Source organism: Pseudophryne corroboree, chromosome 8, assembly GCF_028390025.1.
Source record: "Pseudophryne corroboree isolate aPseCor3 chromosome 8, aPseCor3.hap2, whole genome shotgun sequence".
In the NCBI taxonomy this organism is placed as follows: domain Eukaryota; kingdom Metazoa; phylum Chordata; class Amphibia; order Anura; family Myobatrachidae; genus Pseudophryne; species Pseudophryne corroboree.
Genome location: NC_086451.1, coordinates 30070169 through 30096539, shown reverse-complemented (window position 1 = coordinate 30096539; position 26371 = coordinate 30070169). Strand labels below are relative to the sequence as shown.

The 26371-nt window shown below is 49.1% G+C and overlaps 1 protein-coding gene across 1 annotated transcript in view; it reads right to left on the bottom strand.

Annotated features, from left to right (window-relative positions):
- Window positions 1-26371, bottom strand: part of ANAPC2 (anaphase promoting complex subunit 2) — a 58868-nt gene that overhangs the window by 18215 nt on the left and 14282 nt on the right. Inside the window, exons 3-4 of the mRNA XM_063936164.1 lie at window positions 22731-22863; window positions 20854-21025 (exon numbers count right to left, since the gene is read on the bottom strand). Of these exons, the coding sequence (XP_063792234.1) occupies window positions 20854-21025; window positions 22731-22863 (305 nt within the window). The remainder of the gene's footprint in view (window positions 1-20853; window positions 21026-22730; window positions 22864-26371) is intronic.

Genomic DNA, 26371 nt, shown 5'->3' with positions numbered 1-26371 from the left:
CTCCGCCCAGCGAAGAATTCTGGTGGCTTCTGACTGAATCAGAATCGATTGGTCATGAAGCAGGGTCTCCGCTTGACGTAGGGCGTTGTATACGGCCCTTAGTTCCAGGATGTTGATGTGAAGGCAAGTCTCCTGACTTGACCACAGACCTTGGAAATTTCTTCCCTGTGTGACTGCTCCCCACCCTCGGAGGCTTGCATCCGTGGTCACCAGGACCCAGTCCTGAATGCCGAATCTGCCGCCCTCGAGAAGGTGAGCACCTTGGCCCTGGGGGATAGGGTGATTAACCGATGCATCTGAAGATGTGATCCGGCTCACTTGTCCAGTAAGTCCCATTGAAAGGTCCTCACATGGAACCTGCCGAAGGGAATGGCCTCGTATGATGCCACCATCCTTCCCAGGACTCGAGTGCAGTGATGCACTGACACCTGTTTTGGTTTTAATAGGTTCCTGACCAGTGTCATGAGCTCCTGAGCTCTCTCTATCAGGAGATAAACCCTTTTCTGGTCAGTGTCTAGAATCATGCCTAGGAAAGGCAGATGAGCCATAGGAACCAACTGCGACTTTGGAATATTTAGAATCCAGCCGTGTTGCCGTTACACTTCCAGAGAAAGTGATACGCTGTTCAGCAACTGCTCTCTTGATCTCGCTTTTATGAGGAGATCGTCCAAGTACGGGATAATTGTGACACCTTGCTTCCGCAGGAGCACCATCATTTCCGCCATTACCTTGGTGAAGATTCTCGGGGCCGTGGAGAGACCAAACGGCAACGTCTGAAATTGGTAATGACAATCCTGTACCGCAAATCTGAGGTACACCTGATGAGGTGGATAAATGGGAACATGAAGGTATGCATCCTTTATGCCCAGAGACACCATAAAATCTCCCCCTTTCAGGCTTGCGATGACCGCTCTTAGCGATTCCATCTTGAACTTGAACCTTTTCAGGTATTTGTTCAGGGATTTTAAATTCAATATGGATCTGACCGAACCGTCCGGTTTCGGGACTACAACATGGTCGAATAATAACCCCCTCCTTGTTGAAGGAGGGGAACCTTGACCACCACCTGTTGAAGATACAATTTGTGAATTGCAGTTAACACTATTGCCCTCTCGTGGGGGGAAGCCGGCAGGGCCGTCGGTGAGGGGGCATCTCCTCAAAGTCCAGCTTGTATCCCCGAGACACAATATCTATTGCCCAGGGATCCAACAGGGAGTGAACCCACTTGTGGCTGAAATTACGAAGACGAGCCCCCACCGGGCCTAGCTCCGCCTGTGGAGCCCCAGCGACATGCGGTGGATTTTGTAGAGGCCGGGGAGGACTTCTGTTCCTGGGAACTAGCTGTATTGTGCATCTTCTTTCCTCTGCCCCTGCCTCTGGCAAGAAAGGACGCACCTCGGACTTTCTTGTTTCTTTGTGATCGAAAGGCTGCATTTGATAATGTCGTGCTTTCCTAGGCTGTGCAGGAATATAAGGCAAAAGATCAGAATTACCAGCTATAGCTGTGGAGACCAGATCCGAGATCCCTTCTCCACACAATCCTCAGCCTTCCATATGCCTCTTAAGTCGGCTTCACCTGTCCATTGCATATTCTACAGGACACGTCAAGCAGAAAATCGACATAGCGTTGACTCTAGAACCCAGTAGACTAATGTCTCTTTGGGCATGATATATATATATATATATATATATATATATATATATATATATATATATATATATATATATATATATATATCTTAAGACAGCATCTTTAGTATATATATCTAGAACTACATACATACATACACACACACACACACACACACATATATATATTTGTTATAGGACCCTGTCAGGCTTGCGCTGCAAGCCCCGGGGGAACCAGTTCCGGAGCTGCAATACCGGCAATGTCCTGCTCTGCAGACAGTGGGGCTGGTGACGCGCAAGCTGTGCATTGCCTGGCAACATGACGTCGGGAGCGGAAACGGAAGTGATGGCAGCGGCTGTGAACGGGAGCCAGGGGGACAGCGGCGGTGTTTGGCGGGACCTATACAGGTATTTATATGTGTTATGTTCATCTTGTATGGTACTGAGGACGGAGCGGAAGCTCTGAAACGTGCGTTTACCTGCAATACAAGTCTTTTTTTGGTGTATGTGTGTATATATATATATATATATATATATATATATATATATATATATATATATATATATATATATACACATATATACACATATATACACATACATACACATACACACACACACACACACATATATATATACATACATACTAGAGTCTCAATCTCCACTGATAAGGTACCTGTCCACGCTGCTACAGCGCTATAAACCCATGCCGACACAATCGCCGGTCTGAGTAGTGTACCAGAATGTGCACGCTATCTACAGGATCCCTGAGGATAGCTGTTAAGTCAGGGCTACCTTTTGGGCAAACGTGACACCCTAGGGGAAGATTCCCATCGTATCCTGGACCCAGTAAGGAAAGGATACTCCGAGAATTCTTTGTGGGAAACTGCAGTCTCTTGTCTGGAGATTCCCGCTCCTTTTCATCATGAGAGGAGGGAAATTTACCTCAGCTTTCTTCCCCTTAAACATGTGTACCCTTGTGTCAGGGACAGATGAGTTATCAGTGATATGCAAATCATTTTTTTATTACAATAATCATATATTGAATACTTTCCTGCCATTTTGGCTGTAACTTTGCATTATCGTAGTCGACACTGGAGTCGGACTCCGTGTCGATATCAGTGTCTATTATTTTGGATAGTGATCATCGAGAGACTCTGAAGGTCTCTGCGACATAGGGACAGACATGGGTAGATTTCCTGTCTGTTCTCTAATCTTTTGTGCAATAAATTCACCTTAGCACTTAATTACACATATCCAAACAGGTGTCGGCGTTGTCGACGGAGACACCCCTCACACACATTTGTTCCATCTCCTCCTTAGGGGAGCCCTTTACCTCAGACATGTCGACACACACATACCGACACACCACACACTCAGGGAATGCTCATCTGAAGACAATTCCCCCACAAGGCCCTTTGGAGAGACAGAGAGAGAGTATGCCAGCACACACCCCAGCACTATTAACCCAGGAATAACACAGTAACTTAATGTTAACCCAGTAGCTGCTGTTTATATTGATTTTTGCGCCTAATTATGTGCCCCCCCTCTCTTTTTACCCTCTTCTACCGTGTATCTGCAGGGGAGAGGCTGGGGAGCTTCCTCTCAGCGGTGCTGTGGAGAAAAAACATGGCGCTGGTGAGTGCTGAGGAAGAAGCCCCGCCCCCTCGACGGCGGGCTTCTGTCCCGCTTAAATATACATTTTCTTGGCGGGGGCTCATACATATATACAATGCCCAACTGTATATATGTGTACTTTTGCCAAAAGAGGTCCATATGCTGCCCAGGGCGCCACCCCCTGCACCCTTACAGTGACCGGAGTATGTGAGGTGTGTTTGGAGCAATGGCGCACAGCTGCAGTGCTGTGCGTTACCTCATGTGAAGAACGGAGTCTTCTGCCGCCGATTTCGAAGTCTTCTTGCTTCTCATACTCACCCGGCTTCTGTCTTCCGGCTCTGCGAGGGGGACGGCAGCGCGGCTCTGGGATCGGACGACGAGGGTGAGATCCTGTGTACGATCCCTCTGGAGCTAATGGTGTCCAGTAGCCTAAGAAGCAGGACCTAGCTTCAGAGAGTAGGGCTGCTTCTCTCCCCTCAGTCCCACGATGCAGGGAGTCTGTTGCCAGCAGAGCTCCCTGAAAATAAAAAACCTAACAAAATACTTTCTTACAGCAAGCTCCGGAGAGCTCACTGAACAGCACCCAGCTCGTCCGGGCATAGATTCAAACTGAGGTCTGGAGGAGGGACATAAAGGGAGGAGCCAGAGCACACCAGAATCTAAATTCTTTCTTAAAAAGCCCATGTCTCCTGCGGAGCCCGTCTATTCCCCATGGTCCTTACGAAGTCCCCAGCATCCACTAGCCGAGTCGTTGGAATCAACTGCGACTTTGGTAGATTTAGGATCCAGCCGTGTTGCTGCAGCACTCTCAGGGAGAGCGACATGCTTTTCAGCAACTGATCTCTTGATCTCGCTTTTATCAGGAGATCGTCCAAGTATGGGATAATTGTGACCCTTGCCTGCGCAGGAGTACCATCATTTACGCCATTACCTTGGTGAAAATCCTCGGGCCGTGGAAAGCCCAAACGGCAACGTGTGAAACTGGTAATGGCAGTCCTGTATAGCGAATCTCAGGTACGCCTGACAAGGGGGATAAATGGGGATATGAAGGTATGCATCCTTTATGTCTAGCGATACCATAAAATCCCCCCCTTCCAGGCTGGAGATCACTGCCCGAAGAGATTCCATCAAATACAGGTTTAGGGATTTAAGATTCAGAATGGGTCTGACCGAGCCATCCGGCTTCGGGACCACAATAGGGTTGAATAGTACCCTTTCCCCTGTTGCATTAGGGGAACCTTGATAACCACTTGTTGTTGACACAGCCTTTAGTATGGCAGCTGAAACTATTTCCCTCTATGGGGGAGAAGCTGGCAAAGCCGATTTGAAAAATCGGCGAGGAGGCACTTCTTCGAATTCCAGTTTGTAGCCTTGGGATACAATTTCCATCGCCCAAGGATCCAAATCCGACTGAACCCATACCTGGCTGAAGAGTCGAAGACGTGCCCCCACCGGTGCGGACTCCCTCAGTGGAGCCCCAGCGTCATGCGGTGGATTTAGTAGAAGCCGGGGAGGACTTCTGTTCCTGGGAACTAGCCGTAGCCGGCATTCTTTTCCCTCTACCCTTACCTCTGGCGAGGAAGGAAGAGCCCCGACCTCTTCTGGACTTATGCGACCGAAAGGACTGCATCTGATATTGAGGTGTTTTCTTTTGCTGTGGGGGAACATAAGGCAAAAAAGAAGACTTACCCGCGGTAGCTGTGGAAACCAGGTCCGCAAGACCCTCCTAAAATAAAACCTCACCCTTGTAAGGTAAAGTTTCCATATGTCTTTTTGATTCGGCATCACCCGTCCATTGGCGGGTTCACAGGGACCGACTAGCAGAAAATAAGAATTTACTCACCGGTAATTCTATTTCTCGTAGTCCGTAGTGGATGCTGGGGACTCCGTCAGGACCATGGGGAATAGCGGCTCCGCAGGAGACAGGGCACAAAATTTAAAAGTTTGACCACTAGGTGGTGTGTACTGGCTCCTCCCCCTATGACCCTCCTCCAAGCCTCAGTTAGGATACTGTGCCCGGACGAGCGTACACAATAAGGAAGGATTTTGAATCCCGGGTAAGACTCATACCAGCCACACCAATCACACCGTACAACTTGTGATCTGAACCCAGTTAACAGTATGATAACGTAGGAGCCTCTGAAAAGATGGCTCACAACAATAAACAACCCGATTTTTTTGTAACAATAACTATGTACAAGTATTGCAGACAATCCGCACTTGGGATGGGCGCCCAGCATCCACTACGGACTACGAGAAATAGAATTACCGGTGAGTAAATTCTTATTTTCTCTGACGTCCTAGTGGATGCTGGGGACTCCGTCAGGACCATGGGGATTATACCAAAGCTCCCAAACGGGCGGGAGAGTGCGGATGACTCTGCAGCACCGAATGAGAGAACTCCAGGTCCTCCTTAGCCACGGTATCAAATTTGTAGAATTTTACAAACGTGTTCTCCCCTGACCACGTAGCTGCTCGGCAGAGTTGTAATGCCGAGACCCCTCGGGCAGCCGCCCAAGATGAGCCCACCTTCCTTGTGGAGTGGGCATTGACAGATTTAGGCTGTGGCAGGCCTGCCACAGAATGTGCCAGTTGAATTGTGCTACAAATCCAACGAGCAATCGTCTGCTTAGAAGCAGGAGCACCCAGCTTGTTGGGTGCATACAGTATAAACAGCGAGTCAGATTTTCTGACTCCAGCCGTCCTTGAAATATATATTTTCAATGCTCTGACAACGTCCAGCAACTTGGAATCCTCCAAATCGCTAGTAGCCGCAGGCACCACAATAGGCTGGTTCAGGTGAAACGCTGATACCACCTTAGGCAGAAAATGAGGACGCGTCCTCAATTCTGCCCTGTCCGAATGGAAAATCAGATATGGGCTTTTATACGATAAAGCCGCCAATTCCGACACTCTCCTGGCTGAAGCCAGGGCCAGTAGCATGGTTACTTTCCATGTAAGATATTTCAAATCTACCGATTTGAGTGGCTCAAACCAATGGGATTTGAGAAAATCCAAAACTACATTGAGATCCCACGGTGCCACTGGGGGCACAACCGGGGGCTGTATATGTAGTACTCCTTTTACAAAAGTCTGGACTTCAGGAACTGAACCCAATTCTTTCTGGAAGAAAATCGACAGGGCCGAAATTTGAACCTTAATGGACCCTTATTTGAGGCCCATAGATAATCCTGTTTGCAGGAAATGTAGGAATCGACCCAGTTGAAATTCCTCTGTCGGGGCCTTCCTGGCCTCACACCATGCAACATATTTTCTCCAAATGCGGTGATAATGTTGTGCAGTCACCTCCTTCCTGGCTTTGACCAGGGTAGGGATGACCTCTTCCGGAATGCCTTTTTCCCTTAGGATCCGGCGTTCAACCGCCATGCCGTCAAACGCAGCCGCGGTAAGTCTTGGAATAGACACGGTCCCTGCTGAAGCAGATCCCTTCTTAGAGGTAGAGGCCACGGATCTTCCGTGAGCATCTCCAGAAGTTCCGGGTACCAAGTCCTTCTTGGCCAGTCCGGAGCCACTAGTATCGTTCTTACTCCCCTTTGCCGTATAATTCTCAGTACCTTGGGTATGAGAGGCAGAGGAGGAAACACACACACTGACTGGTACACCCATGGTGTTACCAGAACGTCCACAGCTATTGCCTGAGGGTCTCTTGACCTGGCGCAATACCTGTCCAGTTTTTTGTTGAGGCGGGACGCCATCATGTCCACCATTGGTCTTTCCCAATGGACTACAATCATGTGGAAGACTTCTGGATGAAGTCCCCACTCTCCCGGGTGAAGATCGTGTCTGCTGAGGAAGTCTGCTTCCCAGTTGTCCACTCCCGGGATGAACACTGCTGACAGTGCTATCACATGATTTTCCGCCCAGCGAAGAATCCTTGCAGCCTCTGCCATTGCCCTCCTGCTTCTTGTGCCGCCCTGTCTGTTTACGTGGGCGACTGCCGTGATGTTGTCCGACTGGATCAACACCGGCTGACCTTGAAGCAGAGGGTTTGCCAGGCTTAGAGCATTGTAGATTGCTCTTAGTTCCAGTATATTTATGTGAAGAGACGTTTCCAGGCTTGACCACACGCCCTGGAAGTTTCTTCCTTGTGTGACCGCTCCCCAGCCTCTCAGGCTGGCATCCGTGGTCACTAGGACCCAGTTCTGTATGCCGAATCTGCGGCCCTCTAACAGATGAGCACTCTGCAACCACCATAGCAGAGAGACCCTTTTTTCCAGGACTCTTGTGCATTGATGCACAGACACTGTCCCTGGTTTTAGGAGGTTCCTGACGAGTTCGGATAACTCCCTGGCTTTCTCCTCCGGAAGAAATACCTTTTTCTGAACAGTGTCCAGAATCATCCCTAGGAACAGCAGACGTGTCGTCGGGATCAGTTGGGATTTTGGAAAATTCAGAATCCACCCGTGCTGTTGGAGCACTACTTGAGTTAGTGCTACTCCGACCTCCAGCTGTTCTCTGGATCTTGCCCTTATCAGGAGATCGTCCAAGTAAGGGATAATTAATACGCCTTCTCTTCGAAGGAGGATCATCATTTCGGCCATTACCTTGGTAAAGACCCTGGGTGCCGTGGACAATCCAAACGGCAGCGTCTGAAACTGATAATGACAGTTTTGTACCACGAACCTGAGGTACCCTTGGTGTGAAGGGCAAATTGGGACATGAAGGTAAGCATCCTTGATGTCCAAGGACACCATAAAATCCCCTTCTTCCAGATTCGCTATCACTGCTCTGAGTGACTCCATCTTGAACTTGAATTTTTGTATGTACAGGTTCAGAGATTTCAGATTTAGAATAGGTCTTACCGAACCGTCCGGCTTCGGTACCACAAATAGCGTGGAGTAATACCCCTTTCCCTGTTGTAGAAGGGGTACCTTGATTATCACCTGCTGAAAATACAGCTTGTGAATGGCTTCCAATACCGTCGCCCTGTCTGAGGGAGACGTTGGCAAAGCAGATTTTAGGAACCGGCGAGGGGGAGACTTCTCGAATTCCAACCTGTAACCCTGAGATACTACCTGCAGGATCCAGGGGTCCACCTGCGAGTGAGCCCACTGTGCGCTGAAATTCTTGAGGCGACCCCCCACCGCCCCTGAGTCCGCTTGTAAGGTCCCAGCGTCATGCGGAGGCCTTTGCAGAAGCCGGGGAGGATTTCTGCTCCTGGGAAGGGGCTGCTTGCTGCAGTCTCTTACCCTTTCCTTTGCCTCGGGGCAAATATGAATGTCCTTTTGCTCGCTTGTTCTTATAGGAACGAAAGGACTGCGGCTGAAAAGACTGCGTCTTTTTCTGCTGGGAGGGGACTTGAGGTAAAAAGGTGGACTTCCCGGCTGTTGCCGTGGCTACCAAATCCGATAGACCGATCCCAAATAATTCCTCCCCTTTATACGGCAATACTTCCATATGCCGTTTGGAATCCGCATCGCCTGACCACTGTCGTGTCCATAGACTTCTTCTGGCAGATATGGACATCGCACTTACTCTTGATGCCAGAGTGCAGATATCCCTCTGTGCATCTCGCATATAAAGGAATGCATCCTTTAATTGCTCTATAGTCAATAAAATACTGTCCCTATCCAGGGTATCAATATTCAGGGAATCTGACCAAGCCACCCCAGCACTGCACATCCAGGCTGAGGCGATTGCTGGTCGCAGTATAACACCAGTATGTGTGTATATACTTTTTAGAGTATTTTCCAGCCTCCTATCAGCTGGATCCTTGAGGGCGGCCGTATCAGGAGACGGTAACGCCACTTGTTTGGATAAACGCGTGAGCGCCTTGTCCACCCTAGGGGGTGTTTCCCAGCGCGCCCTAACCTCTGGCGGGAAAGGGTATAACGCCAATAACTTCTTTGAAATTAGCAGTTTTTTATCAGGGGTAACCCACGCTTCATCACACACGTCATTCAATTCCTCTGATTCAGGAAAAACTACAGGTAGTTTTTTCAGACCCCACATAATACCCCTTTTTGTGGTACTTGCAGTATCAGAGATATGCAAAGCCTCCTTCATTGCCGTGATCATATAACGTGTGGCCCTACTGGAAAATACGTTCGTTTCTTCACCGTCGACACTAGATTCAGTGTCCGTGTCTGGGTCTGTGTCGACCGACTGAGGCAAAGGGCGTTTTACAGCCCCTGACGGTGTTTGAGACGCCTGTACAGGTACTAACTGGTTTGCCGGTCGTCTCATGTCGTCAACCGACTTTTGCAGCGTGCTGACATTATCACGTAATTCCATAAACAAAGCCATCCATTCCGGTGTCGACTCCCTAGGGGGTGACATCACCATTACCGGCAATTGCTCCGCCTCCACACCAACATCATCCTCATACATGTCGACACACACGTACCGACACACAGCAGACACACAGGGAATGCTCTGATAGAAGACAGGACCCCACTAGCCCTTTGGGGAGACAGAGGGAGAGTTTGCCAGCACACACCAAAGCGCTAGAATTATATAGGAACAACCTTATATAAGTGTTGTTTCCTTATAGCTGCTTAAATATATATAATATCGCCAAAAAATGCCCCCCCTCTCTGTTTTTTACCCTGTTTCTGTAGTGCAGTGCAGGGGAGAGCCTGGGAGCCTTCCTAGCAGCGGAGCGGTGTAGGAAAATGGCGCTGTGTGCTGAGGAGATAGGCCCCGCCCCCTATTCCGGCGGGCTCTTCTCCCGGTTTTTCTGAGACCTGGCAGGGGTGAAATACATCCATATAGCCTCATGGACTATATGTGATGTATTCTTTTTAGCCAGAAAGGTATTAACATTGCTGCCCAGGGCGCCCCCCCCAGCGCCCTGCACCCTCAGTGACCGCCGGTGTGAAGTGTGCCTGAGCGCAATGGCGCACAGCTGCAGTGCTGTGCGCTACCTCATGAAGACTGAAAAGCCTTCAGCCGCCGGTTTCTGGACCTCTTCTTACTTCGGCATCTGCAAGGGGGTCGGCGGCGCGGCTCCGGTGACCCATCCAGGCTGTACCTGTGATCGTCCCTCTGGAGCTAGTGTCCAGTAGCCTAAGAAGCAAATCCATCCTGCACGCAGGTGAGTTCACTTCTTCTCCCTTAGGTCCCTCGTTGCAGTGAGCCTGTTGCCAGCAGGACTCACTGAAAATAATAAAACTATCAAAACTTTTACTCTAAGCAGCTCTTTATGAGAGCCACCTAGATTGCACCCTGCTCGGACGGGCACAAAAACCTAACTGAGGCTTGGAGGAGGGTCATAGGGGGAGGAGCCAGTACACACCACCTAGTGGTCAAACTTTTAAATTTTGTGCCCTGTCTCCTGCGGAGCCGCTATTCCCCATGGTCCTGACGGAGTCCCCAGCATCCACTAGGACGTCAGAGAAATTGCCATGGCATTGGCTCTTGAACCCAACGTCTCTCACAGCCTCCCTCATATATAACGCTGCGTCTTTTATGTGACCCAAGGTCAATAAAATGCTATCCTTATCTAGGGTGTCAATGTCAGATGACAAGTTATCTGCCCATGCTGCAATTGCGCTACCCACCCATGCCGACGCTACTGCCGGTCTGAGCAAGGCACCCGTATGTGTATAAATCGATCTCAAGGTAGTTTCCTGTCTGCGATCAGCAGGATCCTTGAGGGCTGCCGTGTCTGGAGACGGTAGAGCCACCTTTTTGGACAAGCGCGTCAAAGCCTTGTCCACCGTGGGCGAGGATTCCTACCGTAACCTGTCCTGTGAGGGGAAAGGATACGCCATAATAATTCTCTTGGGAACCTGCAGTCTCTTGTCTGGAGTTTCCCAAGCTTTTTCAAATAAGGCGTTCAGCTCATGAGATGGGGGAAACGTTACCTCAGGTTTCTTTTCCTTAAATATGCATACCCTCGTGTCAGGCACAGAGGGGTCCTCTGTGATATGCAAAGCATCTTTTACTGCAATAATCATATAATGAATACTCTTGGCCACCCGTGGGTGTAACCGTGCATCATCATAGTCGACACTGGAGTCAGAATCCGTGTCGGTATCAATGTCTCCTATCTGGGAAAGGGGACGTTTTTGAGACCCCGAAGGGCCTTGTGACACAGTCAAAGCCATGGATTGACTCCCTGCTTTTGCCCTGGACTCTTGTCCAATCTTTTATGTAATAAAGTCACATTTGCATTTAAAACATTCCACATATCCAACCAATCAGGTGTCGGCGGTGCCGACGGAGACACCACAATCATCTGCTCTACCTCCTCCCTAGACGAGCCTTCCGCTTCAGACATGCCGACACACCCGTACCGACACCCCCACTGGGATATATAAACATGGGGACAGTCCCCCAATAAGGCCCGAGAGAGAATGCCAGCACACACCCAGCGCCAGTGGAACAAAATCCCAGTCTGTACAGCGCTTTTATATATCAATAAAACACTCACTGCGCCAATTAAATGTGCCCCCCCCCCCTCGTTTTTGCCCTCTGTACTTGCTCAGCAGAGGAGAGTCCGGGGAGCAGCTTCTCTGCAGCGTGCTATGGAGAAAATGGCGCTGGTTAGTGCTGGAGGACCAAGCTCCGCCCCCTCAACGGCGGGTTTCGGTCCCGCTCAAAATCTTTATACTGGCGTTTTTTTTTAATATACTGCCTCCGCAGTACATTATATGTCAGCCAGTGTCCCTTGAGGTTATTCTTGCTGCCCAGGGTGCCCCCCCTGCGCCCTTACAGTGCCGTCAGAGTGTGAGTGAGTGCGAGTGTGTGTGTGTGTGCGCGCGCACACAATGGCTGTGCGGTACCTCAGTGAAGATCTGAAGTCTTCTGCCGCCTGTGAAGTCTTCTTTCTTCTTATACTCACCCGGCTTCTATCTTCCGGCTCTGTGAGGACGGCGGCTCGGCTCCGGGACGAACAGCGAGGATGAGACCTGTGTTCCAACTCCCTCTGGAGCTAATGGTGTCCAGTAGCCTAAGAAGCAGAGCCCATCAGTTAAGTAGGTCTGCTTCTCTCCCCTCAGTCCCACGAAGCAGGGAGCCTGTTGCCAGCAGAGCTCCCTGAAAATAAAAAAACCTAACAAAAGTCTTTTCAGAGAAACTCAGTAGAGCTCCCCTGCAGTGCATCCAGTCTCCTCTGGGCACAGAATCTAACTGAGGTCTGGAGGAGGGGCATAGAGGGAGGAGCCAGTGCACACCCATCTAAAGTCTTCGAGTGCCCATGTCTCCTGCGGAGCCCGTCTATACCCCATGGTCCTTACGGAGTCCCCAGCATCCTCTAGGACGTAAGAGAAAAACAAATGATGGTCCCAGTAAGCGCAAACCAGATGGGATGGCATGGCGCTGCAGAATGCTGTGGTAGCCATGCTAGTTAAGTGTGCCTTGAATTTTAAATAAATCACCAACAGTGTCACCAGCAAAGCCCCCCCACCTCCATCACACCACCTCCTCCGTGCTTCACAGTGGGAACCACACATGCAGAAACCATCCGCTCACCTTCTCTGCATCTCACAAAGACACGGCGGTTGGAACCAAAAATCTCAAATTTGGACTCATCAGACCAAAGTACAGCTTTCCACTGGTCTAATGTACATTCCTTGTGTTTCTTGGCCCAATCAATTCTCTTCTTCTTGTTCATCCTCAGTAGTGGCTTCTTCGCAGCAATTAGACCATGAAGGCCTGACTCACGCAGTCTCCTCTGAACAGTTGATGATGAGATTTGTCTGCTACTTGAACTCTGTGAAGAATTTATGTGGGCTCTAGTCTGAGGTTCTGTTAAGTAGCGGTTTCTGAGGCTGGTAACTCTAATGAACTTATCCTCTGCAGCAGAGGTTACTCTTGGTCTTCCTTTCCTGGGGTGGTCCTCACAAGAGCCAGTTTCATCATAGCGCTTGATGGTTTTTGCAACTGCACTTAAGGAAACATTCAAAGTTCTTGAAATGTTCCGTATCGACTGACCTTCATGTCTTAAAGTAATGATGGACTGTCGTTTCTCTTTGCCGAGTTGAGTGGTTTGTGCCATAATATGGGTTACAACAGTAGTCAAATAGGGGTGTCCACTGTGTACTAACCCTACCTCTGCACAACACAACTGATGGTCTCAAACACATTAAGAAGGCAAGTAACTCCCCAGATTGACTCTTGACAAGGCACACCTGTTAATTCAAAAACATTCCAGGAGACTACCTCATGAAGCTGATTGAGAGAACGCCAAGAGTGTGCAAAGCGTTCATCAAAGCAAAAGGGGGCTACTTTGAGGAATCTAAAATATAAAACATATTTTGTTTTAACACTTTTTTGTTTACAACATAATTCCATATGTGTTCTTTCATACTTTTGATGTCTTCAGTATTAATCTACAATGTAGAAAATAATAAGAATTTACTTACCGATAATTCTATTTCTCGTAGTCCGTAGTGGATGCTGGGGACTCCGTAAGGACCATGGGGAACAGCGGCTCCGCAGGAGACTGGGCACAAAAGTAAAGCTTTAGAACTACCTGGTGTGCACTGGCTCCTCCCCCCATGACCCTCCTCCAAGCCTCAGTTAGGATACTGTGCCCGGACGAGCGTACACAATAAGGAAGGATTTTGAATCCCGGGTAAGACTCATACCAGCCACACCAATCACACCATATAACTTGTGATCTAAACCCAGTTAACAGCATGATAACAGAGGAGCCTCTAGAAAAGATGGCTCACTACAGCAATAACCCGATTTTTTGGTAACAATAACTATCTACCAGTATTGCAGACAATCCGCACTTGGGATGGGCGCCCAGCATCCACTACGGACTACGAGAAATAGAATTATCGGTAAGTAAATTCTTATTTTCTCTAACGTCCTAAGTGGATGCTGGGGACTCCGTAAGGACCATGGGGATTATACCAAAGCTCCCAAACGGGCGGGAGAGTGCGGATGACTCTGCAGCACCAAATGAGAGAACTCCAGGTCCTCCTCAGCCAGGGTATCAAATTTGTAGAATTTTACAAACGTATTTGCTCCTGACCAAGTAGCTGCTCGGCAAAGTTGTAAAGCCGAGACCCCTCGGGCAGCCGCCCAAGATGAGCCCACCTTCCTTGTGGAATGGGCTTTTACAGATTTTGGCTGTGGCAGGCCTGCCACAGAATGTGCAAGCTGAATTGTACTACAAATCCAACGAGCAATAGTCTGCTTAGAAGCAGGAGCACCCAGCTTGTTGGGTGCATACAGAATAAACAACGAGTCAGATTTTCTGACTCCAGCCGTCCTGGAAACCTATATTTCCAGGGCTCTGACAACGTCTAGCAACTTGGAGTCCTCCAAGTCCCTAGTAGCCGCAGGCACCACAATAGGTTGATTCAGGTGAAACGCTGAAAACCACCTTAGGGAGAAACTGAGGACAAGTCCTCAATTCCGCCCTGTCCGAATGGAAAATCAGATGAGGGCTTTTACAGGATAAAGCCGCCAATTCTGACACGCACCTGGCCCAGGCCAGGGCCAACAGCATGACCACTTTCCATGTGAGATATTTTAACTCCACATATTTAAGTGGTTCAAACCAATGTGACTTTTTGGAACCCAAAAACTACATTTAGATCCCAAGGTGCCACTGGAGGCACAAAAGGAGGCTGTATATACACAGTACCCCTTTCACAAACGTCTGAACTTCAGGGACTGAAGCTAGTTCTTTTTGGAAGAAAATTGACAGGGCCGAAATTTGAACCTTAAATGGACCCCCATTTCAGGCCCATAGACACTCCTGTTTGCAGGAAATGTAGGAATCGACCTAGTTGAAAATTCCTCCGTCGGGGCCTTACTGGCCTCGCACCACGCAACATACTTTCGCCAAATGCGGTGATAATGTTTTGCGGTTATATCTTTCCTGGCTTTGATCAGGATAGGAATGACTTCATCCGGAATGCCTTTCTCCTTCAGGATCCGGCGTTCAACCGCCATGCCGTCAAAACGCAGCCGCGGTAAGTCTTGGAACAGACAGGGTCCTTGCTGGAGCAGGTCCCTTCTTAGAGGTAGAGGCCACGGATCCTCCGTGAACATCTCTTGAAGTTCCGGTTACCAAGTCCTTCTTGGCCAATCCGGAGCCACGAATATAGTGCTTACTCCTCTCCATCTTATAATTCTCAGTACCTTGGGTATGAGAGGCAGAGGAGGGAACACATACACTGACTGGTACACCCACTGTGTTACCAGAGCGTCTACAGCTATTGCCTGAGGGTCCCTTGACCTGGCGCAATACTTGTCGAGTTTTATAAACATGTGGAAGACTTCTGGGTGAAGTCCCCACTCTCCCGGGTGGAGGTCGTGTCTGCTGAGGAAGTCTGCTTCCCAGTTGTCCACTCCCGGAATGAATACTGCTGACAGTGCTATCACATGATTTTCCGCCCAGCGAAGAATCCTTGCAGCTTCTGCCATTGCCCTCCTGCTTCTTGTGTCACCCTGTCTGTTTACGTGGGTGACTGCCGTGATATTGTCCGAATGGATCAACTCCGGGTGACCTTGAAGCAGAGGTCTTGCTGAGCTTAGAGCATTGTAAATGGCCCTTAGCTTCAGGATATTTATGTGAAGTGATGTCTCCAGGCTTGACCATAAGCTCTGGAAATTCCTTCCCTGTGTGACTGCTCCCCAGCCTCGCAGGCTGGCATCCGTGGTCACCAGGACCCAGTCCTGAATGTGCGGCCTTCTAGAAGATGAGCACTCTGCAACCACCACAGGAGAGAGACACCCTTGTGCTTGGTGACAGGGTTATCCGCTGATGCATCTGAAAATGCGACCCGGACCATTTGTCCAGCAGGTCCCACTGGAAAGTTCTTGCGTGGAATCTGCCGAATGGGATTGCTTCGTAGGAAGCCACCATTTTTTCCAGAACCATTTCATTGATGTACTGAGACTTGGCTCGGTTATAGGAGGTTCCCGACTAGCTCGGATAACTCCCTGACTTTCTCCTCCGGGAGAAACACCTTTTTCTGGACTGTGTCCAGGATCATCCCTAGGAACAGAAGACGAGTCGTCGGAATCAGCTGCGATTTTGGAATATTGAGAATCCAATCGTGCTGCCGCAACACTACCTGAGATAGTGCTACACCGACCTCCAACTGTTCCCTGGATCTTACCCTTATCAGGGAATCGTCCAAGTAAGGGATAACTAAAATTCCCTTCCTTCGAAGGAGTATCATCATTTCGGCCATTACCTTGGTAAAGACCCAGGGTGCCGTGGACCATCCATACGGCAGCGTCTGAAACTGATAGTGACAGTTCTGTACCATAAACCTGAGGTACCCTTGGTGAGAAGGGTAATTGGGACATGAAGGTAAGCATCCATGATGTCCCGAGACATCATGTAGTCCCTTCTTCCAGGTTCGCAATCACTGCTCTGAGTGACTCAATCTTGAATTTGAACCTCCGTATGTAAGTGTTCAAGATTTTAGATTTAGAATCGGTCTCACCGAGCCGTCCGGCTTCGGTACCACAACAGTGTGGAATAATACCCCGTTCCCTGTTGCAGGAGGGGTACCTTGATTATCACCTGCTGGGAATACAGCTTGTGAATGGCTTCCAAAACTGCCTCCCTGTCAGAAGGAGACATCGGTAAAGCCGACTTTAGGAAACGGCGAGGGGGAGACGTCTCGAATTCCAATTTGTACCCCTGAGATATCACCTGAAGGAACCAGGGGACTACTTGCGAGTGAGCCCACTGCGCGCTGAAATTCATTGAAAACGGGCCCCCACCGTGCCTGATTCTGCTTGTAAAGCCCCAGCGTCATACTGAGGGCTTGGCAGAGGCGGGAGAGGGCTTCTGTTCCTGGGAACTGGCTGATTTCTGCAGCCTTTTTCCTCTCCCTCTGTCACGGGGCAGCAATGAGGAACCTTTTGCCCGCTTGCCCACGAAAAGACTGCGCCTGATAATACGGCGTCTTCTTATGTTGAGAGGCGACCTGGGGTACAAACGTGGATTTCCCAGCTGTTGCCGTGGCCACCAGGTCTGAAAGACCGACCCCAAATAACTCCTCCCCTTAATAAGGCAATACTTCCAAATGCCGTTTGGAATCCGCATCACCTGACCACTGTCGTGTCCATAACCCTCTCCTGGCAGAAATGGACAACGCACTTAGACTTGATGCCAGTCGGCAAATATTCCGCTGTGCATCACGCATATATAGAAATGCATCTTTTAAATGCTCTATAGGCAATAATATACTGTCCCTATCTAGGGTATCAATATTTTCAGTCAGGGAATCCGACCACGCCAACCCAGCACTGCACATCCAGGCTGAGGCGATTGCTGGTCGCAGTATAACACCAGTATGTGTGTAAATACATTTTAGGATACCCTCCTGCTTTCTATCAGCAGGATCCTTAAGGGCGGCCATCTCAGGAGAGGGTAGAGCCCTTGTTCTTACAAGCGTGTGAGCGCTTTATCCACCCTAGGGGGTGTTTCCCAACGCACCCTAACCTCTGGCGGGAAAGGATATAATGCCAATAACATTTTAGAAATTATCAGTTGTTATCGGGGGAAACCCACGCATCATCACACACCTCATTTAATTTCTCAGATTCAGGAAAACTACAGGTAGTTTTTCCTCACCGAACATAATACCCCTTTTTGGTGGTACTCGTATTATCAGAAATGTGTAAAACATTTTTCATTGCCTCAATCATGTAACGTGTGGCCCTACTGGAAGTCACATTTGTCTCTTCACCGTCGACACTGGAGTCAGTATCCGTGTCGGCGTCTATATCTGCCATCTGAGGTAACGGGCGCTTTAGAGCCCCTGACGGCCTATGAGACGTCTGGACAGGCACAAGCTGAGTAGCCGGCTGTCTCATGTCAACCACTGTCTTTTATACAGAGCTGACACTGTCACGTAATTCCTTCCAACAGTTCATCCACTCAGGTGTCGACCCCCTAGGGGGTGACATCACTATTACAGGCAATCTGCTCCGTCTCCACATCATTTTTCTCCTCATACATGTCGACACAAACGTACCGACACACAGCACACACACAGGGAATGCTCTGATAGAGGACAGGACCCCACTAGCCCTTTGGGGAGACAGAGGGAGAGTTTGCCAGCACACACCAGAGCGCTATATATATATATATATATATATATATATATATATATATATATATATACACACATACATACATACATACATACATACACACACAGGGATAACCTTATATAAGTGTTTTCCCTTTATAGCTGCTGTATTGTTTATACTGCGCCTAATTAGTGCCCCCCTCTCTTTTTTAACCCTTTCTGTAGTGTAGTGACTGCAGGGGAGAGCCAGGGAGCTTCCCTCCAACGGAGCTGTGAGGGAAAATGGCGCCAGTGTGCCGAGGAGATAGGCTCCGCCCCCTTCTCGGCGGCCTTATCTCCCGTTTTTCTGTGTATTTTGGCAGGGGTTAAATTCATCCATATAGCCCAGGAGCTATATGTGATGCATTTTTTGCCAGCCAAGGTGTTTTTATTGCGTCTCAGGGCGCCCCCCCCCAGCGCCCTGCACCCTCAGTGACCGGAGTGTGAAGTGTGCTGAGAGCAATGGCGCACAGCTGCAGTGCTGTGCGCTACCTTGTTGAAGACAGGACGTCTTCTGCCGCCGATTTTCCAGACCTCTTCTGTCTTCTGGCTCTGTAAGGGGGCCGGCGGCGCGGCTCTGGGACCTATCCATGGCTGGGCCTGTGATCGGTCCCTCTGGAGCTAATGTCCAGTAGCCTAAGAAGCCCAATCCACTCTGCACGCAGGTGAGTTCGCTTCTTCTCCCCTTAGTCCCTCGATGCAGTGAGCCTGTTGCCAGCAGGTCTCACTGAACATAAAAAACCTAAAACTAAACTTTTCACTAAGCAGCTCAGGAGAGCCACCTAGATTGCACCCTTCTCGTTCGGGCACAAAAATCTAACTGAGGCTTGGAGGAGGGTCATGGGGGGAGGAGCCAGTGCACACCAGGTAGTTCTAAAGCTTTACTTTTGTGCCCAGTCTCCTGCGGAGCCGCTGTTCCCCATGGTCCTTACGGAGTCCCCAGCATCCACTTAGGACGTTAGAGAAAACTAAAATAAAAACCATTGAATGAGAAGGTGTCCAAACTTTTGACTGGTACTGTACGTCAGCAATACATACCCTGTAGGAGTTATTTTATTAATGTCTTAGCTAGAAAAAAATAAAATACAGCTCTGTTGATTGTACATAAAGGACAGGTTTAGAATACATCAAGGGACAGACGATTTTAGTAGAAAAAAAACAAAAACCACACAGATTCAATGATGTCAAAGAGCGTACATGGGATTGGTCATTCAAGACTTCTATAAAAATCAAGCCATGACAACGGTCCACCCCGCCATCTCTATAGGTGTCACCGCCCTCCCCTCAACCAGGGACTGTAGCCGCTAAATTTAAGACAGAAATCACAATGCAACTTAATTGAATCGCCCCCTATGTAATGCCCACATTTCCCCTTCCCATACAGCAGTTAGGTGTGCGGTCTGGGAATTTAGGAGACAGACGACATACTATACCAGATTCTAAGGGGTATATTCAATTAGGGTCGGATCGGATCCGACAACCCCTATTCAAATCTCATCTCCATTCGACTTTTAAAAAGTCGAATTGAGATGAGGTACCCAGAGGAGGAGAGGAGAGGGGGGGCGGGGGGGGGGGGGGGGACCGCAGGGAGACCAGCGGGGGCAGACGGAGGAGATCAGCGCTACAGTAGCGCTACAGGAGGTTGTCTCACAGCCGCCCGACCTCACGGCAGTGTCCACCCGGCTCCAGCAAGCGTGACCTCACTTGCTGGAGCCGGGTGGACGCTGCCGTGAGTGGCGCGGCTGTGAGACATCCTGCTGCAGCGCTGCTCTCCCCTGTCTGCCCGCGGGTCTCCCCCTGTCTCCCTGCGGCTCTCTTCCCTCTCCTCCTCTGGTTCCCACATCTCAGACATTTTTTTTATGTCGGACTGAGATGGTCGGAAATGGGGCCAAATCCTGTCGAATTTGGCCCCGTTTCCCTCAAAAGTATGTGAATCGGCAGCTATATCGCCGATTCGCGTACTATTAGACAAGTCGAATTTCACGACTTGTTGAATAAAAACTGCTGGGACTGAATAGGTCGAATCACTATTCAACCTTAAAAAGTCGAAAACGGACGTCTTTTCGACAGACGGCAATTTTCGACCCTATTTGAATATACCCCTAACCCTTATATATATTCTGGGCCTTGATGAACAGTCCATTTATCAAGCATTTTGGATCTAAAAATATAGAAAAGCTGCTATTCCGCATGTTTAAAAGGTCAGAATTAAATATGCCTAAAATGTACGAAGGAGATATCGGAAATAACACCTGCTTTCCGGCCGACAGCCCCCGCAGCGGTCTATGTGGACAGAATGTAACAAGATTCACAAAGCATCGATTTTCGGATCTTACATGTATAGGCTAGCACCATCTTCTGATGGAATTAGCGCATTATCAATGGGGCAGCCCTGCCATGGAGCAATCTTGCAATTCCTCTGCAGTAGGCTGGAGGTAAACATGCAGCTTTCGGGCTGTGTTGTTTGTATGTATGCAGGGGGTGCAAACAAACATACCGGAAAATGAAAAAATAAATATGCATCATTCAAAAGCCATTTATCCCTTATTATAACAAATACTGAAATCAGAAAGCCTTTAGTCACCTCGGATGATGCAGAAAAGTTCATCGATGCGCATGCTGGCATACAGGCGGTAGAAGAAGCGTTGAACGTGGCAGCGCCAACGCTTCAGGGTGCTGTTAGACTCGGCAGAGGACGGATGAGACCCGTCCTGCGGAAACACCTTACTGAGCCAGCCAATCACCGTCTCAATCCACTGCAAAAAACAAAACATTTTGATTGCATACAACAAACGCTTAATGAGCTATTAAAGGGCCACATCACATCCGCATTCATTTCTGAAAAACAACGCGATGTGTTTAAAGCGGTTATTATTCAGCTACAGTATTTTCATTTTTAAAGTCCTTTCTGGACTGTTTTCGTGCCACTAAATGAATCTGTTCTGTGTCTATTTTTATTTTGCAAATACAAGATTATTATTATTATTATTTTTTTTTTAGTTTCTAACGCTAACATTCCATATTAAGAAAAAGGGGGATTTTTGTCCGTACCTGTAAAAACACAGGGCACATACCCCGATGCACCCGGCACGCTGGGTTGTTCAGCACTGTGACAGGTTCCTCCTCCATCACTATGTATGTCTGATCTGTGCGCGTGCCAGTCTTCTTTCTCTTCCCTCTTGCCTTGGGGGCATGGTATAGGGATCATCTAGGCTGGGGGCATGGTGCAGGGAGAGGGGGCCTGTGCTGCTGGGTAAAGAAATGTAACCATTTGGTGCCCAGGCTCCGCTCACCACCTATACCCATGGTGATCCCCGTGTCCTCCATGGATGACTGAGAAATGTGACTATGTAGACCAGTGGTGGGCAAGAGGCAAACAACCGGTCCCCTTGTGGCGTGGAGAGCCTACAACTGCACTCCCTGCCCTACTCGGACGCTGGCTCCCGCGTCATGTGACCTCAGCAAACTGCAGGGAGGTGACAGCAGTAGCAGGCAGCGGTACGGGAAAGGGGCAGGTACTGAAAACCTTGGCCTTAGCTTGCTGGAGGGGCCCAGGTCAGCTGCTGATGGGGACAAATGTCACCACACAGAATATTTTTCATGGAGGGGGCAGGACCGTGCCCCTCCACCTGTCGGGCTCTGTTCAGCTCTCAATGGCCCTGCAAATTGGATGAGAATGTACAATGGGGGTAATTCCGACCCGTTCGCTGCGTTTTCACGCAGCAAAGCGAACGGGTACCTGCTGCGCATGTGCCGGCGCCTTTGTGCGCCTGCGGGACGGACGTGGCAAGACAGCGATCGCCTCTGCCTGATTGACAGGCAGAGGTGATCGATGGGCGGGAGGGGGCGAAACGGCGGCGTTTGGCCGCCGTTTCGTAGGCGCGGTCCAGTAAACGCAGTTGTGGCCAGACCGAACGGGGGGCGGCCCGCAGCGGCTGCGTGACGTCACACGCAGCTGCTGCGGGCCAGCGAGCGAGGAGTAGCTCCCGGCCAGCTCGCTAAAGCTGCGCTGGCCGGGAGTTACTCCTGAAGTGCAAAGGCATCGCCGCTGTGCGATGCCTTTGCACTTCTGCGAGGAGGGCCAGACTGACATGCGGGGCGGGCTAGCCCCGTGCTGGGCGTCCCCCCCGCATGTCAGGAAAGTTGATTGTAGCTGTGCATAATTTTGCACAGCTACGATCAACTCGGAATGACCCCCAATGTGCTCTCCCTTCCAATACAGGCTGGGAAGGTAAGTATAGACGTACAGCTGTGCATCCGCTCAGATCCTCTGCCCGTTTGAACTAGAATTTAGTTGTCCATGTATTTATTCATGGATTTCGTACATATATAACAGGCACGTCATAAACTGCAGCCAGTTGTGTTTTCCCAATAGCAGCGTGCAGCGCCGATGTATCGGTCTTCGTTTGCCAAGACCGATTTCTATTATTCTGGAATGATCATTTCTCTTATCCACATTACCTCCTGGAATTCATTGAGGAAGGATCTCTCGTAATCTCCCCGACACCTCTTCTCCATCCTCTGCTCTATCATCTTGTGTAGGATGGTGGTGACCGCGTCGGAGCAGATCCTCTCCAGCAGATTCAGCCTGTGGCTAGAAACCAGATAAACTTCCATTGGGTGAAAGGTCTTCAAAGACTCTACATCAAAACTGCACCGTAGACAGCACATGCAAGACATTGGGTAAACCAGGTGTTCCCAAACTCTGTCCTCAAGGCACCCTGAACTTCTAGGTTTTGGGAACCACTGGGTTCACCCTATTTTCTGTAAAGGATCTTAGACACCAGCTGTGTCTCTCCGGATCTGCCATGTTCCATACAACTGAACACAGATCACACCCCAATGACTTAACAGGCACTTGCACTCCGAAAGCCAGATGTACTAAGCTTTGAAAAGTGATAACGTAGAGAGTGATAAACTAGCAACCAATCAGCTCTGACATTTTTCAAACAGGCACTGTGACATGACAGTTAGGAGCTGATTGGCTGCCCCTTTATCACTCTCCACGGCTTAGTACATCTGGCCCAGAATCACAGGCATAAAACACATTTAGGAGTAGAATATTTCTACAATGTCTGTCACACGTCGGACATGCTCAATTGGTGTCTGGACTCTCAGGTGATGACATCACTGACACTAGTGGGAGGAGTCAGAGGTCAGACCAGCTGTCAATATCTGTACCATAACTGTGGCTTGCTAATAGGGATTTTGGGTTGGTCTTCTCATTAGCACCAATCTACAGAGATAGTGGTAAGTTGGGGGAACATCCAGGAAGAGCTCTGAAGGGCGCCCGTAAAAACATTTGAAATGCCCCCCCATGACAGACTCCAAATTGTGAGCAAAGTAAAAAAAAACTAAAAAAAAACCCAAGTAGCTTTGCACCTTTGCAAAACCATAATGTATAATAAGGGTCTGATTCTGAGTGGTACCCTGCTATAACCGCTTTGTGTCTTTTGCTGCAGCCATGACTTCATGCCGATGCTAGTATTAGTCCTTCGCCCGGTGAACAAGTATGCATCGGACCGTGCAAGGACCAAGACGACCACTTTTAGTATGGCCTCCATCCGAGTTCACCGCCACTTCCGCAGCACACCTGCGACACTCTCAAAACAAGCTCATGAAGCGGAACATCTTTGGGTCTCTAAACGGTCGCCACTTAAGAACGCCCAATACATTTCGGAGAACGTGCGTCGCAACTGCAGCTCTGTGCGTACACACCATGGGACACATGAACTGTGCAGCTAGGACGCATGCCAAGTAGAAAAGCATCTCAGGATCAGGTCCTTAATATATTTGAACTGTTTGCATTGCACCATGGTTTGTCAGTTACGTACTTTTCACTTGGCTTCCAACTCCGAAAGATAAGAACATCAAATGACACAATTAAGGGATAGACTCAGAGGACAAATTATCTTGGTGATTTGTTAGTTGCTTTCCTGCTGCCTCTTGGTTGGAAAATAAGCATACATCAGGGAATTCAATTGTTTTGTGGGCACCCATTGGAGCAATTCAATTGTTCTGCCTATAGGGCGAGTGCCACATTGTTAATACCGTAACGAGTTATTGCACAATCCAGCTCGCCACCACATAATGCTGCAAGTTATTCGCACATGGACGGAGCAACAACTGAATTGCTCTGTCAGGCGCCATCTACTGGCTGCTGCGGTGTAAAACAATTGAATCACTCCCAAAATGTTTTTAACTTCAACTATGTCAGCTGGCATCTATCATTTCAGTGTGGAAGGATGGTCTGAGCTCACATGCCGTGTGAAGTAAGTGGAACTTTCCATGTATTCTAAAACAAAACACAAACTTGCATTTGCACCCAACGCAGCGCAATAGGATTTGCCCAAATGCAATTTTGGACCCTTCAGCTGGTTTTCATGTCAAAGCTAATGAAGCCCAATATGTGGATAAAATACGATTTTATACCTACCGGTAAATCTTTTTCTCCTAGTCCGTAGAGGATGCTGGGGACTCCGTAAGGACCATGGGGAATAGACGGGCTCCGCAGGAGACATGGGCACTAAAAAGAACCTTAGACATGGGTGTGCACTGGCTCCTCCCTCTATGCCCCTCCTCCAGACCTCAGTTAGAAAAACTGTGCCCAGAGGAGATGGACAGTACCAGGAAAGGATTTTTGTTAATCTAAGGGCAAGATTCATACCAGCCCACACCATCCACACCGTATAACCAGGAATATACGAACCAGTTAACAGTATGAAACAAAACAGCATCAGCCAGAGACTGATCAAAACTGTAACATAACCCTTATGTAAGCAAAAACTATATACAAGTCTTGCAGATGTAGTCCGCACTGGGACGGGCACCCAGCATCCTCTACGGACTAGGAGAAAAAGATTTACTGGTAGGTTTAAAATCTTATTTTCTCTTACGTCCTAGAGGATGCTGCGGACTCCGTAAGGACCATGGGGATTATACCAAAGCTCCGAACCGGGCAGGAGAGTGCGGATGACTCTGCAGCACCGATTGAGCAAACATGAGGTCCTCGTCAGCCAGAGTATCAAACCTGTAGAACTTTGCAAAGGTGTTTGAACCCGACCAAGTAGCAGCTCGGCACAGCTGTAATATCGAGACCCTTCGGGCAGCCGCCCAAGAAGAGCCCACCTTCCTAGTGGAAATGGGCCTTCACAGAATTTGGTAACGGCAATCCAGCCGTAGAATGAGCCTGCTGAATCGTGTTACAGATCCAGCTAGCAATAGTCTGCTTCGAAGCAGGAGCGCCAACCTTGTCGGCTGCATACAAGACAAACAGTGCCTCTGTTTTCCTAACCCGAGCCGTTCTTGCCACATAAATTTTCAATGCCCTGACCACATCAATGGACTCGGAGTCCTCCAAGTCCCACGCATCCACAGGCACCACAATATGTTGGTTCATATGAAAAGATGAAACCACCTTGGGCAAAAATTGAGGACGAGTCCGCAATTCTGCTCTATCCACATGGAAAATCAGATAGGGGCTTTTGTGAGCTAAAGCCGCCAACTCCGACACTCGCCTAGCTAATGCCAACAACATGACCACTTTCCAAGTGAGATACTTTAATTCCACCGGTTTAAGTGGTTCAAACCAGTGAGACTTAAGGAACCACAACACCACGTTAAGGTCCCAGGGTGCCACTGGAGGTACAAAAGGAGGCTGGATATGCAGCACTCCCTTCACAAAAGTCTGTACTTCTGGGAGAGAAGCCAATTCCTTTTGAAAGAAAATGGATAGGGCCAAAATCTGAACCTTAATGGAGCCATATTTTAGGCCCAAATTCACTCCAGTCTGTAGGAAGTGAAGGAACCGGCCCAGATGGAATTCTTCCGGAGGAGCATTCCTGGCCTCACACCAAGAAATATACTTCCGCCATATGCGGTGATAATGTTTTGCTGTCACGTCCTTCCTAGCCTTTATCAGAGTAGGAATGACCTCATCCGGAATGCCCTTTTCCGCTAGGATCCGGCGTTCAACCACCATGCCGTCAAACGCAGCCGCGGTAAGTCTTGGAACAGACAGGGCCCCTGTTGTAACAGGTCCTTTCTGAGAGGAAGAGGCCACGGATCTTCTGTGAGCATTTCCTGCAGATCCGGATACCAGG